Source organism: Pecten maximus, chromosome 15 (assembly GCF_902652985.1).
Source record: "Pecten maximus chromosome 15, xPecMax1.1, whole genome shotgun sequence".
Taxonomy (NCBI): Eukaryota; Metazoa; Mollusca; class Bivalvia; order Pectinida; family Pectinidae; genus Pecten; species Pecten maximus.
In genome coordinates this window covers 17,762,571-17,782,899 of record NC_047029.1, presented here as the reverse complement: position 1 = coordinate 17,782,899, position 20,329 = coordinate 17,762,571, and the positions used below count along the sequence as shown (strand labels likewise).

The window sequence follows — 20,329 nt, the reverse complement described above, 5'->3', positions numbered from 1 at the left end:
TTTGACAAACTTATTCCCAGATGCACAGCCATTCAGTCCGGGCTCTGGTTATGGAAAAGTCATGAAATTTAGCTATTACCAATTGACATTGATAAGTCATTTTGTACAAATTGGTACCTTACCCAGCGTCTCGAGCCAATTAACCGGGCCTCTGGTTTAGAGAGTTTGAAATACTATTGCCCTGTGACTTGAATAAAGTCAGGTCATTATTTGACAAACTTGTACCTTCACCCTACAGTCTGCCTCAAGATGCCGTTAGAGTATGAATTAACTATTTACCCAATGACTAAATATAGAAAAGTATGACTAAAGCCGTCACGAAACGGATCAGGAATCAAGCCAATAACTTGGAGATGGTTAAAAGCTGTATAGAGGTTACGTTTGACCGTTAATAATCAAGTGCAATTTACTTTGTAATGTCAACTGAACACAGAGCCCATGGGGCCTATCGCCAGCCTGTTTGGTAATGAGAATTAAAGTAATACGCGGAAGCAATTTGACTTCGGAGTTCATCATTCAACTTCTAGCGTCATTCCAAAATTGGCTATTAGGTAATTAGCTATCCAAGATAAAATTACTATTCTAGATGAGGTCAACATGTATTCTTTAACAAACTTACCTACACACACTCACAGCAATCAGTCATGGCTCTATAAATGTTATATTAGCCTATGAACGTTCTTGTCATTCAAGGTTATTCAATACAATTGGTCCCGTACACATCAGGATATTGCTTTCTGTTTTAAAAGTTCCATGGCTACAGCTATTCCAATCGTTCCTGAAGTGATCATTGTATTTTGGACAATGAGTTGCCATCACCAGCATACCCATGTGAATCAACCAGGCTCATAAAAATTTGTCCGGATAAAGACATGTTCCAATAGCATAAGTTAAGTCGTTGTCTGAAACTGAGTACTTAACACGATTACATGAAGCCCAAATCAACACTTGGTAATGAATAAGGGCTGAAATTCGTAAAATAGCCGGGTGTCCTATTGCCGATCGTTAAATGAGGTTTTATTTAACAATGTAACCCTTTGCATTTCGAATGTAGAAACAATGCCCAGGCTTTGTAACAGTCACAATGAGTATTGGACCGTACACTGCCAAGCATAAGGTCAATTCTAAGCATATGGTCCTTTCCAGATCGAATATGCCAATATTAGCCTTGGATACTTGGTATTGAGAAATATTCTTGACAATTTAGCTAATTACAAACTGACCTTCGATGAGCAGCTTAGAACATTGGTTAGCTTTGACAGCTGATAGCATTACCAACTGATTCAAGCCCTGATCTATTACCAAAATTTCTGGATTGAAAGTGTTTGGTTGTAGAGCTGAGACCATGACCGCAGCAATAGCTTTACTTGGTAGCTTACCAAATGTAGCCATCAGCTCGGAGCCAATGAAAGTTTACATGACTAAAGTCAAGTAGTGAACTTGACGTCAAGTAACATAAGTTATCCATTGGTATCAAAGATTATAACTAGCATTTACCTACGAATAAAGTCATTATAACAATGTACTACATGTACCATTCGAGGCCCTAGCATCTTTTGTTTCATTTAGAGTCACCGTGGACACGAGACGTCCAAGGACAGAAGCTGATACTGGCTGTAAACTTATGACCTTATTGTACATTAACAGTATAGCACATTTGCGGAAGAGTCAATCGCCATACGTGTTAAATCAAACTTGCTTCAAAAAGAGCAAAAGCATAATAATAATAGTTTAATTTCAGAGAATTTCGAATACGATGACCCACAGACACGAGAATATGTGAAACTGTAAGGTTGTACTTATGTTCTATAAGTCAATTGAGTTCAGCACATGTATGAATGTTCTATATGCTCTTATGAAGAATGAACAATAAATAATAGAGGTTTCATATAGCTTTATTATCCTGTAATCGATAGAATACAAAAAAGCAATGGCTATCAGTTGTTTGAAGATTATAGCCTATTTGACCCAATTGACCTTGAATGAAGGTCAAGGTCATTTGTTTGAACAAACTTGGTAGCCCTTCACCCCAGCGTGCTACAGACAGGCCCAATATCAAGTCCCTGGGCCTCTTGGTTATTGAGAAGATGTTGTTTGAAGATTATAGCCTATTTGACCCCTGTGACCTTGAATGAAAGTCAAGGTCATTTATTTGAACAAACTTGGTAACCCTTCACCCCAGCATGCTACAGGCCCAATATCAAGTCCCTGGGCCTCTTGGTTATTGAGAAGAAGTTGTTTAAATGAAAAGTTGACGCCGGCCGGACGGCCGGACGACGGACCCCGCACCACGGCATAAGCTCACTTGCCCTTCGGGCAGGTGAGCTAAAAATGTTAGAGCTGTACCTACATTAAGTAAGTTTACAGTAACTTACAAAGTATTGGCGTGGACATGAACTTGCGCAATGAGAAGGAGGTTCAAATCCGCATTATTTTGTCTCCAAGATTAAACATCAACTTAACACGTTTACAGTAGCTTACAGAGAATTAGAAGTATTCAAATACATATCTACATACAATAATAGTATTACTTACATTCGGCTGAGGGCAGCATCCGTATTTGTTCTCTCCCACTTTACAGCACGTGTCACCAGATGGACACTGAGAACGTCCATCAGGACAAATGACATCAGGTGATCTAGCTGTAGGTTGGCTTTCTGTTTTCAAAAGCCATTCCATGGACATGCCGTTATTTTTCGTACATCTTCCTGAACCAGTGTCACATTTGTAGTTTTCGGGACAGCAGTGCTTGTCATCGGCACAGCAAACCGCCTGTGTTATCAAACGAGAGACACAAAAACATCAACTTTGTCCGGGTGACTAAAACTAACAGGTCGCAATAATGCGATCAATCAACGTTAATTAGTCGTCTTTGTAAATTTCAGAAGTAATCGTAATACGGAATAACGGGATTACTGAAGCGACCAAAACAAAACAATATAGAGAAAAATAATGGGCTGAAAAAGCCCTCGTAAAATAGCGGGGTGGTCGTAATTTGCGGTAGTCGTTAAATGAGGTTTCAATGTACATGTACTTACTTTGTACATGTTCAATATTGAATTAACAACAAGAGGCCCAATGGGCCTGTATCGCTCACCTGGCTCTACAGCAAATTTGCAGTTGATTGAGGACATTTCTACAGATACTATGCCGATAACAAATTTATTCAAATATCAGGGTAAGCTAGGTTTATTCATGTCAATCTATTTTCTAGTCCTTCATTCCAGCATACTATTGGCCTAATATTGGGGCTTGGTGACTCTTGGCTATCGCAAGATTAAAAAATATTTCACCCCTATGACCTTGAATGTAGGTCAATGTCATTCATTTGAACAAACCTGGTAGCCCTACACCCCAGCATGCTACAGACAGGCCCAATATCAAGTCCCTGGGCCTCTTGGTTATTGAGAAGTTGTTTGAAGATTATAGCCTATTTGACCCATGTGACCTTGGATGAAGTTCAAGGTCATTTATTTGAATAAACTTGGAAGCCCTTCACCCCAAAATGCTACAGGCCCAATATCAAGTCCCTGGGCCTCTTGGTTATTCAGAAGTTGTTTGAAGATTATAGCCTATTTGACCCATGTGACCTTGAATGAAGATCAAGGTCATTTATTTGAACAAACTTGGTAGCCCTTCACCCCAGCATGCTACAGGCCCAATATCAAGTCCCTGGGCCTCTTGGTTATTGAGAAGAAGTCATTTGAAGATTATAGCCTATTTGACCCAATTGACCTTGAATGAAGGTCAAGGTCATTTGTTTGAACAAACTTGGTAGCCCTTCACCCCAGCGTGCTACAGACAGGCCCAATATCAAGTCCCTGGGCCTCTTGGTTATTGAGAAGATGTTGTTTGAAGATTATAGCCTATTTGACCCCTGTGACCTTGAATGAAAGTCAAGGTCATTTATTTGAACAAACTTGGTAACCCTTCACCCCAGCATGCTACAGGCCCAATATCAAGTCCCTGGGCCTCTTGGTTATTGAGAAGAAGTTGTTTAAATGAAAAGTTGACGCCGGCCGGACGGCCGGACGACGGACCCCGCACCACGGCATAAGCTCACTTGCCCTTCGGGCAGGTGAGCTAAAAATGTTAGAGCTGTACCTACATTAAGTAAGTTTACAGTAACTTACAAAGTATTGGCGTGGACATGAACTTGCGCAATGAGAAGGAGGTTCAAATCCGCATTATTTTGTCTCCAAGATTAAACATCAACTTAACACGTTTACAGTAGCTTACAGAGAATTAGAAGTATTCAAATACATATCTACATACAATAATAGTATTACTTACATTCGGCTGAGGGCAGCATCCGTATTTGTTCTCTCCCACTTTACAGCACGTGTCACCAGATGGACACTGAGAACGTCCATCAGGACAAATGACATCAGGTGATCTAGCTGTAGGTTGGCTTTCTGTTTTCAAAAGCCATTCCATGGACATGCCGTTATTTTTCGTACATCTTCCTGAACCAGTGTCACATTTGTAGTTTTCGGGACAGCAGTGCTTGTCATCGGCACAGCAAACCGCCTGTGTTATCAAACGAGAGACACAAAAACATCAACTTTGTCCGGGTGACTAAAACTAACAGGTCGCAATAATGCGATCAATCAACGTTAATTAGTCGTCTTTGTAAATTTCAGAAGTAATCGTAATACGGAATAACGGGATTACTGAAGCGACCAAAACAAAACAATATAGAGAAAAATAATGGGCTGAAAAAGCCCTCGTAAAATAGCGGGGTGGTCGTAATTTGCGGTAGTCGTTAAATGAGGTTTCAATGTACATGTACTTACTTTGTACATGTTTAATATTGAATTAACAACAAGAGGCCCAATGGGCCTGTATCGCTCACCTGGCTCTACAGCAAATTTGCAGTTGATTGAGGACATTTCTACAGATACTATGCCGATAACAAATTTATTCAAATATCAGGGTAAGCTAGGTTTATTCATGTCAATCTATTTTCTAGTCCTTCATTCCAGCATACTATTGGCCTAATATTGGGGCTTGGTGACTCTTGGCTATCGCAAGATTAAAAAACATTTCACCCCTATGACCTTGAATGTAGGTCAATGTCATTCATTTGAACAAACCTGGTAGCCCTACACCCCAGCATGCTACAGACAGGCCCAATATCAAGTCCCTGGGCCTCTTGGTTATTGAGAAGTTGTTTGAAGATTATAGCCTATTTGACCCATGTGACCTTGGATGAAGTTCAAGGTCATTTATTTGAATAAACTTGGAAGCCCTTCACCCCAAAATGCTACAGGCCCAATATCAAGTCCCTGGGTCTCTTGGTTATTCAGAAGTTGTTTGAAGATTATAGCCTATTTGACCCATGTGACCTTGAATGAAGGTCAAGGTCATTTATTTGAACAAACTTGGTAGCCCTTCACCCCAGCATGCTACAGACAGGCCCAATATCAAGTCCCTGGGCCTCTTGGTTATTGAGAAGTTGTTTGAAGATTATAGCCTATTTGACCCATGTGACCTTGAATGAAAGTCAAGGTCATTTATTTGAACAAACTTGGTAACCCTTCACCCCAAAATGCTACAGGCCCAATATCAAGTCCCTGGGTCTCTTGGTTATTCAGAAGTTGTTTGAAGATTATAGCCTATTTGACCCATGTGACCTTGAATGAAGATCAAGGTCATTTATTTGAACAAACTTGGTAGCCCTTCACCCCAGCATGCTACAGGCCCAATATCAAGTCCCTGGGCCTCTTGGTTATTGAGAAGAAGTCATTTGAAGATTATAGCCTATTTGACCCAATTGACCTTGAATGAAGGTCAAGGTCATTTGTTTGAACAAACTTGGTAGCCCTTCACCCCAGCGTGCTACAGACAGGCCCAATATCAAGTCCCTGGGCCTCTTGGTTATTGAGAAGATGTTGTTTGAAGATTATAGCCTATTTGACCCCTGTGACCTTGAATGAAAGTCAAGGTCATTTATTTGAACAAACTTGGTAACCCTTCACCCCAGCATGCTACAGGCCCAATATCAAGTCCCTGGGCCTCTTGGTTATTGAGAAGAAGTTGTTTAAATGAAAAGTTGACGCCGGCCGGACGGCCGGACGACGGACCCCGCACCACGGCATAAGCTCACTTGCCCTTCGGGCAGGTGAGCTAAAAATGTTAGAGCTGTACCTACATTAAGTAAGTTTACAGTAACTTACAAAGTATTGGCGTGGACATGAACTTGCGCAATGAGAAGGAGGTTCAAATCCGCATTATTTTGTCTCCAAGATTAAACATCAACTTAACACGTTTACAGTAGCTTACAGAGAATTAGAAGTATTCAAATACATATCTACATACAATAATAGTATTACTTACATTCGGCTGAGGGCAGCATCCGTATTTGTTCTCTCCCACTTTACAGCACGTGTCACCAGATGGACACTGAGAACGTCCATCAGGACAAATGACATCAGGTGATCTAGCTGTAGGTTGGCTTTCTGTTTTCAAAAGCCATTCCATGGACATGCCGTTATTTTTCGTACATGTTCCTGAACCAGTGTCACATTTGTAGTTTTCGGGACAGCAGTGCTTGTCATCGGCACAGCAAACCGCCTGTGTTATCAAACGAGAGACACAAAAACATCAACTTTGTCCGGGTGACTAAAACTAACAGGTCGCAATAATGCGATCAATCAACGTTAATTAGTCGTCTTTGTAAATTTCAGAAGTAATCGTAATACGGAATAACGGGATTACTGAAGCGACCAAAACAAAACAATATAGAGAAAAATAATGGGCTGAAAAAGCCCTCGTAAAATAGCGGGGTGGTCGTAATTTGCGGTAGTCGTTAAATGAGGTTTCAATGTACATGTACTTACTTTGTACATGTTCAATATTGAATTAACAACAAGAGGCCCAATGGGCCTGTATCGCTCACCTGGCTCTACAGCAAATTTGCAGTTGATTGAGGACATTTCTACAGATACTATGCCGATAACAAATTTATTCAAATATCAGGGTAAGCTAGGTTTATTCATGTCAATCTATTTTCTAGTCCTTCATTCCAGCATACTATTGGCCTAATATTGGGGCTTGGTGACTCTTGGCTATCGCAAGATTTAAAAATATTTCACCCCTATGACCTTGAATGTAGGTCAATGTCATTCATTTGAACAAACCTGGTAGCCCTACACCCCAGCATGCTACAGACAGGCCCAATATCAAGTCCCTGGGCCTCTTGGTTATTGAGAAGTTGTTTGAAGATTATAGCCTATTTGACCCATGTGACCTTGGATGAAGTTCAAGGTCATTTATTTGAATAAACTTGGAAGCCCTTCACCCCAAAATGCTACAGGCCCAATATCAAGTCCCTGGGTCTCTTGGTTATTCAGAAGTTGTTTGAAGATTATAGCCTATTTGACCCATGTGACCTTGAATGAAGATCAAGGTCATTTATTTGAACAAACTTGGTAGCCCTTCACCCCAGCATGCTACAGGCCCAATATCAAGTCCCTGGGCCTCTTGGTTATTGAGAAGAAGTCATTTGAAGATTATAGCCTATTTGACCCAATTGACCTTGAATGAAGGTCAAGGTCATTTGTTTGAACAAACTTGGTAGCCCTTCACCCCAGCGTGCTACAGACAGGCCCAATATCAAGTCCCTGGGCCTCTTGGTTATTGAGAAGAAGTTGTTTGAAGATTATAGCCTATTTGACCCCTGTGACCTTGAATGAAAGTCAAGGTCATTTATTTGAACAAACTTGGTAACCCTTCACCCCAGCATGCTACAGGCCTAATATCAAGTCCCTGGGCCTCTTGGTTATTGAGAAGTCATTTGAAGATTATAGCCTATTTGACCCAATTGACCTTGAATGAAGGTCAAGGTCATTTTTTTGAACAAATTTGATAGCCCTTCAACCCAGCCTGCTACAGGCCCAATATCAAGTCCCTGTGCCTCTTGGTTATAAAGAAGAAGTCGTTTGAAGATTATAGTCTATTTGACCTATGTGACCTTGAATGAAGGTCAAGGTCATTTATTTGAACAAACTTGGTAGCCCTTCACCCCAGCATGCTACAGGCCTAATATCAAGTCCCTGGGCCTCTTGGTTATTGAGAAGTCATTTGAAGATTATAGCCTATTTGACCCAATTGACCTTGAATGAAGGTCAAGGTCATTTTTTTGATCAAATTTGATAGCCCTTCAACCCAGCCTGCTATAGGCCCAATATCAAGTCCCTGGGCCTCTTGGTTATAAAGAAGAAGTCGTTTGAAGATTATAGTCTATTTGACCTATGTGACCTTGAATGAAGGTCAAGGTCATTTATTTGAACAAACTTGGTAGCCCTTCACCCCAGCATGCTACAGGCTTCAATGTAGCCCAAGAAGATTTTTGAAATTGTAGTCAATTTAACCCATTTTAGCCCTGCCCCTCAGGCCCCTGGGGGTTGGGGACCATATAATTCACAATTTTGGTTGACCTTTAGCCATAGAAGCTTCCAGCCAAATTTCATTGAATTTAGTTTAGAGGTTTTGGAGAAGAAGTCGAAAATGTAAATTGTTTACGGACGAACGACGCACGACGCACGACGACAGACAAAAGGGGATTAGAATAGGTCACTTGAGACTTTGTCTCAGGTGACCTAATAAAATTCTAATACTAAAACCTTTGCAATAGGGGAGGGGGTTTATTTAAGAATAAATTAAGATATTAATACTAAAACCTTTACAATAGGGGTCCGGGGGTTTATTTAAGAATACATGTATATAGAGTACTTATAAACATGTTTTACATTTGGTAATGGGCAGCATCCGTAGCTACCACCGGCCACTGCACAGCATGTACTTCCGTCTGGACAATGGGACTGTCCATCAGGACAAATGGTGTTAGATGATCTAACCACAGGCTGGCTCTCTGATTTCTCAAATGAGTCCGTCAACAGACCATTACTCTGTAAACACTTATGGGATGTTGAATCACATTTTGTATTCTCCTTGCAGCAATGCTTTTCATCTGGACAGCAAACAGCCTATTTAACAAAGTATCATCATCATGAAGTGTTTCCTGTAATTTTGGATGTTTTTTTCACAAGAGGCCCAATGGGCCTGTATCGCTCACCTGGCTCTACAGCAAATTAAAAGTTGATTGAGGTCATTTCAACAGATACTATGCTGATAACAATTTCATTCAAATATCATTGAAAGCTAGGTTTATTTATGTCAATAAATTTTCTAGTCCTTCATTCCAGCATACTATTGGCCTAATATCAGGTCTTGGTGACACTTGGCTATTGCATATATATATAATCATTGTTTAAAGATTTAAGCCTATTTCACCCTGTGACCTTGAATGTAGGTCAAGGTTCTATATTTGCAGTCAAAGTTTTTTTAACAAACTTGGTAGCCTTTTGCCCCAGCATGCTAAAGGCCTAATATCAAGTCTCTGGGCCTCTTGGTTATTGAGAAAAAGTTGTTAGAAGATTATAGCCTATTGGACCAATGTGACCTTGAATGAAGGTCACATTGGTACATATTCTAACTATATAACACATACAAAGTATTCACATTCAGACGGACAGCCGGACAGACAGACGACAGATGTCACACCACAGCATAAGCTCACTTGCCCTTTGGGCAGGTGAGCTAAAAAACTAGAATACTATTAAAATTATGCAGTGTAAATACTTTTTTATACACCATCAATTTGATAAGGCCAAGTGCCTTAATTAACAGCTATTTCAGCTCAATATCAACTTCGACTGCAAATCTAGAACCCTTACTCCATTTGAAAATAACTTCCCATTAAATTAGAAAGTTTCACTATTTCTGAATAACACATCAAATATAAACTATTTCCACTTAAAATTAACAAGTGTTAGGCCCATAGGCCTTAATGGTCACCAGAGTTTTGAAATATTTCAGTTAATAACTTAATTTGACATTTTTTGGCTCCACCCATCAGCCCAGGGGGTCAGTCAGGGCCAATATGTGCATACCATCAAACTGTCAATGAATTCCAATACAAATCAAACAAATGATAGTCAAAAATATGATTTCTCATTAATTATAAACTGTAGTAAATTTATCTCCTCCCAAGGGGACCATGAGACCCAAGGGTCAAGAAATTCACAATTTTGGTAAAGCATATTAAGACATATCCATTTGATTCCACTGTATTTGGGTGTTGAGAAGATGTCTTTTTTGCTGCCTCACCCATCACCCCCAGGGGTTCAGTCAGAGCCAACATGTGCATACCATCAAACTATCATCTTATGCTGATAATGTTAACCAGGTTAGAAGGAATTGTAAAATGTAAATTGTTTAAGGACAGATGACGCACGATGGACAATTATGGGCGATTAGAATACGTACTGGTCACTTGAGACGGTCTCAGGTGACCTTAAAAGCCACCCTGTCTAGGTTACATAATACCTTTTATTACATTTTTACCAGTGAAATATCAAAAATTATTCATTCTATAAAAGTGATATTTTTCACTAGTGAAGAATATCATATTTTTCACTAGTGAAAAATATCACTTTCGCTGATTTGACCAATCAAATTAATGATTAGAAAATACCAAAATAATAGACCAATCAGAAAGCCTGACATATATGTCAGCACCTGGACAGGGGGAACTACTTTTTTTGTTTACAAATTATCGCTGTAGTCCTAGTTAGCATACGGGGTAGGGTTTTCGTTGATAAAAAATGTAATAAGCAGAATATCTAACAGTGTCTTCAGTAAAACAAAATATATTTCACTCGTGTGGCTAATATTTTGATATTTTTCACTCGTGCTGCGCACTCGTGAAAAATATCAAAATATTACCCCCACTCGTGAAATATATTTGGTATTACTGAAGACACTGTTAGATATCCTCGATATATTATAAATATCCCCTTCACTAATACAACCTCTCAAACTCTTATGTAACATGGCTCTAGGAACAGTCATTGTACCATTTGCACAGAAAACAGTCATGATATCAAGGCAAAAGTTCTGATAAAAATGTTACTAATTACCTTTCAATATTAATTACATCTTGTTTCAATAAAATTTTTGAAAATGTCATTTTTAAATATATGTTTAATTACCTGAAAGATTGTGAAATAACAACAAAGCACCATTCTGGCTTCTTACCAAAGACCAAATCTGTTACTAGTAATATATGACACCATTATAAATTATTTGGACAGAAATAATGAAATCAGATTTGTATTTTGTGATATCAGTAAAGTGTTAAATAGAGTTTTTTATTACATTTTTACCAGTGAAATATCAAAAATTATTCATTCTATAAAAGTGATATTTTTCACTAGTGAAAAATATCACTTTTGCTGATTGGACCAATCAAATTAATGATTAGAAAATACCAAAATAATTGACCAATCAGAAAGCCCGACATATATGTCAGCACCTGGACAGGGGGAACTACTTTTTTTGTTTACATCTGCAGGCCTAGTTAGCATATGGGGTAGATTTTTCGTTGATAAAAAATGTAATAAACAGAATATCTAACGGTGTCTTCAGTAATACCAAATATATTTCACTCGTGTGGCTAATATTTTGATATTTATCACTCGTGCTGAGCACTCGTGACAAATATCAAAATATTAGCCCCACTCGTGAAATATATTTGGTATTACTGAAGACACTGTTAGATATCCTCTATGTATAAGAGTTAAAATCTTATGGAAGAAAGGGGAATGTTTTACAATCATGGTTCAAACATTATCTTTCAGACAGGAAAGTATTCAATATTATTTAAGGACATAAAACAGGAGTCCACCAAGACTTCTGCGAGATGATATTCATGAGTTCATGAATGTTCATGAGTTCATGAATCATTCATGAACTTTCAAGAATACTGTAAGTTTTTGATTCAAGAAAAAATGTTCATGAATATTCATCAAATACCTCTCATGAACTCTTCATGAACTTTTATGAATAATTTTACAAATTCATTAAGATTCATGATAGTTCATCATATGTGATTATGAACTATTCATGAACTTTCATGCATAGATGATATTCATTAAAATTCATCAAAATGAATGAAATAGTAAAAACAGTTGATAATGAATTTTGAAGAACTTTGATGAATGAGAATTTTATGTGATTATGAACTATTCATGAATTTTCATGCATTGATGATAGTCATTAAAATTCATCAAAATGAATCAAATAGTAATGAATTTTGAAGAATTTTAATGAATGAGAATTTGACTTTAAAATTGAACATTTTCTTGAATAAAAAAATACCTTACATTTTAAATTGAATAACAAACTGAATATCTAAAAAGTTTTAAATTGAATGCCATGTCTATATTACAATTTTGATGTTTGCTTAAAGAAGAATAAGGAAACAATAAGAAAACTTCAAATTTCCCGCCAAATTTTTCCCGCCCAAAAACTTCTAGCAGGAGAGTTCCAATACATGGCAGCCATGAGGCTTTTCTCACAGAGATGAATAACATGTTATTTTACAAAAGAAGGCAAGTGTTTATCTTTCATACCTGCTTCATGATCAATACAACACTACCAGGAAATGAAATATTCAACTCTGGAAATATGTCAACCTGTTTATAGGTAAGAATTAACTTAAAATCAATCACCATTCATGTGACCTAAATTTACATGTGCACATCATATTCAAACAGCTTTGGCATTTCTTAAATTACATTGCCCATTTAACTAAATTGTTCAAACACACATCATATGTGCAATGAGAATTAATGCAATAATGAAAATAAATCACTCTTATCTGAAGAATATTAAAAGGATTTTCCATCCAAATGATTGTGTAAATATACTCATTTCAAGCAGTTATGAATTTTGAAACAAGTGATGGATCCATTTGAATGCAATTTTTAATGGAAGGACTACAAGGATATTGTCAAACATGCATAGTGATACAGTTCATGACAAACTTTGATGAAATTAAGTGGTAAAATGCATGCAAATTCATTTTCTAAATAAGTTCATAACTCATGAATTATCATGAATAGAATAATTCATAAATATTCATGAAATATGATGATTTTATGAATGAAAATCTTCATTTCAGGATTAATGAATGGTTCGTGAAATATTTCATTCATGAACATTCATCATAGTTTTAAGTTCATGAATATTCATGAACTAATCATGAATTGTCATGAATGAAAAAGTTCATGAGTATTCATCATAGTTTTAAGTTCATGAATATTCATGAACTAATCATGAATTGTCATGAATGAAAAAGTTCATGAACATTCATGAACTATGATGATTTCATGAATGAAAAAGTTCATGAACATTCATGAACTATGATGATATTGGGTATATTGTATTGGATCACTGTACCAATTAATCAAAATCAAAATATTCTAGAATCCATTCAATTAGAGACACATAGAGTAACAAGTCCCCCAAACACCCCAAAAGTCGCACCATTATCTTTGGCATCCCTCAATATCCCTATATACCAAACTTCATTGAAATTGAACAACATCTAAATTTCAACCAATCAGAAGCTTCTGTTTGGTTGCTATGGTAACGAAAACCATTCATTTGATTTTGCAGTCCCATAATACCCCTACATACCAAATTTCATCAAAATTGGACATTATCTAAATTTAGACCAATCAGAGGCCTGGAAATGGCAGCCATTTTGTTAAAATATGAAGGTGAGATAACGAGTGTTGCTGGTGTCCCATGATGTACCTACATGTACATACCAAATTTCATCAAAATCAGACTATGTAAATTTAGACCAATCAGAGACCAGGAAATGGTGGCCATTTTGTTAAAAAGTGAAAGTGAGGTTACGAGAGAGACCGGTGTCACATGATACATACCAAATTTCATCAAAATCTGACTATAAGTAAATTTGGACCAATCAGAGGCCAGGAAATGGTGGCCGTTTTGTTAAAATGTGGAAGTGAGGTTACAAGGGTGACCGGTGTTCCATGATGTACCTACAATGCGGACAATATCTATTTCAACCAATCAGAAGACTCCATTTCGTTTCGGAGCAAAACCAATAAGTCCTCCTCTTCGTATGGGGGACTTAATTATAGGATTGAGAAGAGGGAAATTACACAATAAGATTTATGCAGAAACTAATATAGTATTGAATCTCTTAATTGTAGACGAAAACCAGGGACTGACACCAACATTAGCCCAGCAGCCCTTGGCTGTTTGGAATTTGGTCGGCTGCCTGAATGTCCAGACCAGCAGCCCAGTGGGCTGCCACCATTTTCAGCAAAATACATATTTATAGTCAAAGTTTTCTTCATTTACTTCAAAAAAATTATTTTTCAAAACTTTTAAAACTCCATGGAGTAATATCTAATTTATGCTCAGAATGAACCAAAATGAAGGAAATTGCTTCTAAAATTCTGGAATCAAACAAATATTTCTCAGGGTTGGGGGTCAAGCCCTAGAAGGCCTACATTTATGGCTGGATGCTTAAGACAGCCCGACTGCCTCGATCATTTCAAGACCTAGCAGCCCAGTGGTCTGTCATGATGATGATTTTAGTGTCAACCCCTGAAAACACCAAAATTAAGCTAGTACTAATGTTGAAAAATTTAAATAATTCAATCCTAAAATATCTAAGACATATTGTTGAGCCCTTCTTTAATGAGAATAAGAATGCTAGATATCCATGAGAGATAACAAGTTACTCAATCCCCCACTATGTAGAACTGAAAAACGATCAGATAATTTAATCTATTCCCATTTAATATTACAAACATCAACTTTTCAGAACAATTTAAACAAGAGGTCCATGGGCCTTATGCTTAAGGGTCACCTGAGTCTTAAACATTCAACTCTCCTATGTATTTACAAAGTGTTTTCAAACAGTTCCAATGTAAATAGTAGTATTGATTCGCCCCTCCTCACAATTCTAACTGAATTTGAATCATTTCCATTAAAATGTGATTTCCCTGCATAAAATGAAGAAACATGAAACCTATGGGCCATGAAATTTACAATTTTGATAAATCACCTTGAGATCTTCCCATCTATGAAGAGTATTTGATTCTACCAAATTTGGGGCTTGAGAAGATTTTTAAAATTCCAGTTAATTTGACCAAAACCATGGGATTTAACATCCAGGAAATGATCTCAGATATGTGGTTGATCTGATAGTTGCTTTTATATGCTTTACCTATGTTTTCTCTTTGATTTCTCTTCACTTTCGTTTTTTGACCAATCATTTGATTACAGTGCTATTACATGAGCTTTTATGTGATTTGGGGTGATTTTTGAAATTTCGCGAGAAAAAATCTCTTTTTACCAAATGATACTCCTAACGAAAATTCATCAAAATCCATTCAGTCATTCAGGACCAGTAGCATTTCAAATGATTAACTGCTACTTCCCCTACTGGACCCTGCCCCTCCACCCCTGGGGAGCCACATCCTCCATTTTTACACAATAAGATCTCCTTTGCCCAATAATGCTCCAGACCAAATTTCCGAAGTCACCTAATAAGAGTGCAATGCACATTAGGTGATTTAAGTATCCTCCATGCGTCATCAACATATTTTCAACAAACTACGAGTTATGGCCTTGACAAGAAATTATAAGAAGAACTGGTACTGATACAATATTGATTCTTTTTACAAATGTTGAACAATTACCAGGAGGAAAATCATGCATAATGCACCTTTTAATGTCAGGGAATGGAACCCCAGTTGTATAGGTGAAAGTCAAGAGTGCCACCTGTCTACTGTACCTTAACAACAAAAAATCTTTTTAACAACCTTTATGGAATTGGCAATTCACAACCTACATTTGGTAATGGGCAGCATCCATATGTCCCTTCTTTTCCAAGACAACATGTATTCCCTGTTGGACATTCAGATTTTCCATCCGGACAAACCACATTCTGGACAGACAACGCAGTAGACTGGACACTTGTCAGCCATTCTGTGACCTGGTTTGATCCTTCCTTTATACACTTCTTTTTCTGTAGGTCACAAGTGTAACCTTCTGGGCAACAGTGATCACCACGGTCTCCACAACAAACACCCTATAAATATATCAACATAAACAACTCACACACTGTAAACAAACCAGCAACATAAACAACTAACACACTATCAACAAACCAACAACGTAAACAACTCACACACTGTAAACAAACCAGCAACATAAACAACACACATACTATAAACCAATCAACAACTAACAATATAAACAAGTTTGCAATACATTGGTATTTCAGGATAATAACCACATCTGATCATGAGTATTATGACATGATAAATACTACAAATGTGTATGAGGAGAGTCTATTATTATAAAGGTATGAGGAGAGTCTATTATTATAAAGGTATGAGGAGAGTCTATTATTATAAAGGAATGAGGAGAGTCTATTATTATATAGGTATGAGGAGAGTCTATTATCATAAAGGTATGAGGAGAGAGGAGAATCTATTATTATAAAGGTATGAGGAGAGTCTATTATCATAAAGGAATGAGGAGAGTATATTATTATAAAGGTATGAGGAGAGTCTATTATTGTAAAGGTATGAGGAGAGTCTATTATTATAAAGGTATGAGGAGAGTCTATTATTATAAAGGTATGAGGAGAGTCTATTACTATAAAGGTTTGAGGAGAGTATTATAATAAAGGTATGAGGAGAGTCTATTATTATAAAGGTATGAGGAGAGTCTGTCATTATAAAGGTATGAGGAGAGTTTATTATTATAAAGGTTTGAGGAGAGTCTATTATTATAAAGGTATGAGGAGAGTCTATTATGATAAAGGTATGAGGAGAGTCTATTATTATCAAAGTATGAGGAGAGTCTAGTATCATAAAGTATGAGGAGAGTCTATTATTTTAAAGGTATGAGGAGAGTCTATTATTGTAAAGGTATGAGGAGAGTCTATTATTGTAAAGGTATGAGGAGAGTCTATTATTATAAAGGTATGAGGAGAGTCTATTATTATAAAGGTATGAGGAGAGTCTGTCATTATAAAGGTATGAGGAGAGTCTATTATTATAAAGGAATGAGGAGAGTCTATTATTATAAAGGAATGAGGAGAGTCTATTATTATAAAGGTTTGAGGAGAGTCTATTATTATATAGAGGTATGAGGAGAGTCTATTATTATAAAGGTATGAGGAGAGTCTATTATTATAAAGGAATGAGGAGAGTCTATTATTATAAATGTTTGAGGAGAGTCTATTATTATAAAGGTTTGAGGAGAGTATTATTATAAAGGTATGAGGAGAGTATTATTATCATAAAAGTATAAGGAGAGTCTATTATTATAAAGGAATGAGGAGAGTATTATCATAAAAGTATGAGGAGAGTCTATTATTATAAAGGTTTGAGGAGAGTCTATTATTATATAGGTATGAGGAGAGTCTGTCATTATAAAGGTATGAGGAGAGTCTATTATCATAAAAGTATGAGGAGAGTCTATTATTATAAAGGTATGAGGAGAGTATGATTATAAAGGTATGAGGAGAGTCTATGATTATAAAGGTATGAGGAGAGTTTATTATTATAAAGGTATGAGGAGAGTATATTATCATAAAGGTATGAGGAGAGTCTATTATCATAAAGGTATGAGGAGAGTCTGTCATTGTAAGGTATGAGGAGAGTCTATTATTATAAAGGTTTGAGGAGAGTCTATTATTATAAAGGTATGAGGAGAGTCTAATATTATATAGGTATGAGGAGAGTCTGTCATTGTAAGGTATGAGGAGAGTCTATTATTATAAAGGTTTGAGGAGAGTCTATTATTATAAAGGTATGAGGAGAGTCTATTATTATAAAGGTGTGAGGAGAGTCTATTATCATAAAGGTATGAGGAGAGTCTGTCATTGTAAGGTATGAGGAGAGTCTATTATTATAAAGGTTTGAGGAGAGTCTATTATTATAAAGGTATGAGGAGAGTCTAATATTATATAGGTATGAGGACAGTCTATTATCATAAAAGTATGAGGAGAGTCTAGTATTTTAAAGGTATGAGGAGAGTCTATTATTATAAAGGTATGAGGAGAGTCTGCCATTATAAAGGTATGAGGAGAGTATTATTATAAAGGTATGAGGAGAGTCTAATATTATAAAGGTATGAGGAGAGTCTATTATTATAAAGGTATGAGGAGAGTCTGTCATTATAAAGGTATGAGGAGAGTCTATTATTATAAAGGTATGAAGAGAGACTATTATTATAAAGGTATGAGGAGAGTCTATTATTATAAAGGTATGAGGAGAGTCTGTCATTATAAAGGTATGAGGAGAGTCTATTATTATAAAGGTATGAGGAGAGTCTATTATTATAAAGGTATGAGGAGAGTCTATTATTATAGAGGTATGAGGAGAGTCTGTCATTGTAAGGTATGAGGAGAGTCTATTATTATAAAGGTATGAGGAGAGTCTATTATCATAAAGGTATGAGGAGAGTCTGTCATTGTAAGGTACATGTATGAGGAGAGTCTATTATCATAAAGGTATGAGGAGAGTCTGTCATTATAAAGGTATGAGGAGAGTCTATTATTATAAAGGTATGAGGAGAGTCTATTATTATAAAGGTATGAGGAGAGTCTATTATTATAAAGGTATGAGGAGAGTCTGTCATTGTAAGGTATGAGGAGAGTCCATTATTATAAAGGTACGAGGAGAGTCTATTATCATAAAGGTATGAGGAGAGTCTGTCATTGTAAGGTATGAGGAGAGTCTATTATTATAAAGGTTTGAGGAGAGTCTATTATTATAAAGGTATGAGGAGAGTCTAATATTATATAGGTATGAGGAGAGTGTTTTATCATAAAAGTATGAGGAGAGTCTATTATTTTAAAGGTATGAGGAGAGTCTATTATTATAAAGGTATGAGGAGAGTCTATTATTATAAAGGTATGAGGAGAGTCTGTCATTGTAAGGTATGAGGAGAGTCTATTATTATAAAGGTATGAGGAGAGTCTATTATTATAAAGGTATGAGGAGAGTCTGTCATTATAAAGGTATGAGGAGAGTCTATTATTATAAAGGTATGAGGAGAGTCTATTATTATAAAGGTATGAGGAGAGTCTGTCATTGTAAGGTATAAGGAGAGTCTATTATTATAAAGGTTTGAGGAGAGTATTATTATATAGGTATGAGGAGAGTATATTATTATAAAGGAATGAGGAGAGTCTATTATTATAAATGTATGAGGAGAGTCTATTATTATAAAGGTATGAGGAGAGTCTATTATTATAAAGGAATGAGGAGAGTCTATTATTATAAAGGAATGAGGAGAGTCTATTATTATAAAGGAATGAGGAGAGTCTATTATTATAAAGGTATGAGGAGAGTCTATTATTATAAAGGTATGAGGAGAGTCTATTATTATAAAGGAATGAGGAGAGTCTATTATTATAAAGGTATGAGGAGAGTCTGTCATTATAAAGGTATGAGGAGAGTCTATTATTATAAAGGAATGAGGAGAGTCTATTATTATACAGGAATGAGGAGAGTCTATTATTATAAAGGTATGAGGAGAGTCTATTATTGTAAAGGTATGAGGAGAGTCTATTATTATAAAGGAATGAGGAGAGTCTATTATTATACAGGAATGAGGAGAGTCTATTATTATAAAGGTATGAGGAGAGTCTATTATTGTAAAGGTATGAGGAGAGTCTATTATTATAAGGTATGAGGAGAGTCTATTATTATAAAGGTATGAGGAGAGTCTATTATTGTAAAGGTTTGAGAAATACAAAGATTTCACCATTAGAGAAAGCTGATGTCCCCTTTATCACACACACTTTAACAGAATTTTCAAACAAAAGTTTTAATGCAGAAATAATAAAATTCAGCATGGATTCCTAATATTTGAGGATGGATGTACAAAGGAATGCTAATATAAAATGAGACTTCAGTACCGTTGTGATAATCCTAGTACCTACATAAAATAAGTGTTATACTGGTATCTGTACCTTTTGCAAAGGACAGCATCCATACTTGTAGACATGGCCGGACGTCTTACAACAGGTCATACCAGGGTTACAAACTGACTGGTGGTCAGGACAAAGGTGTTGACCACTTACCCCCCTAGGTTTGGACACATTGTATGATGAGGATTTCTCAAGCCAATTGATGGAGTAGTTGCCCCTGTAACATTTCCCTGCACCACAATGGGTGCCTTGTGGACAGCAGTGTATCTTGTCTGGACAACACACCGCCTGCAAAAACAATAACAATATAAAACATAAAAGTTCCATAAAACACATGGTTATGTCCCCTGGCAGATGAAATTTAAGTGCAATAAAAATTCAAAACCTATACCCATGCGAAAATTCAAAACCTTCTTCTCATCCAAAAATTCAAAGCCTACTTCCCATCACAATATTCAAAACCTGTACCCATCATAAAAT

At 36.5% G+C, this 20,329-nt stretch overlaps 1 protein-coding gene across 3 annotated transcripts in view; it reads right to left on the bottom strand.

Annotated features, from left to right (window-relative positions):
• The window catches only part of LOC117344269 (multiple epidermal growth factor-like domains protein 6), a 90,962-nt gene that overhangs the window by 25,823 nt on the left and 44,810 nt on the right, over positions 1 to 20,329 (bottom strand). For all 3 annotated transcript variants that reach the window (XR_004536140.1, XR_004536141.1, XM_033906958.1), the window contains exons 9-14: positions 20,003 to 20,137; positions 15,749 to 15,988; positions 8,754 to 8,990; positions 6,340 to 6,576; positions 4,294 to 4,530; positions 2,536 to 2,772 (exon numbers count right to left, since the gene is read on the bottom strand). Coding sequence is in view for 1 of the 3 variants with exons in the window: in XM_033906958.1 (XP_033762849.1) it covers positions 2,536 to 2,772; positions 4,294 to 4,530; positions 6,340 to 6,576; positions 8,754 to 8,990; positions 15,749 to 15,988; positions 20,003 to 20,137 (1,323 nt within the window). In the remaining 2 variants the exon portion in view is untranslated. The remainder of the gene's footprint in view (positions 1 to 2,535; positions 2,773 to 4,293; positions 4,531 to 6,339; positions 6,577 to 8,753; positions 8,991 to 15,748; positions 15,989 to 20,002; positions 20,138 to 20,329) is intronic.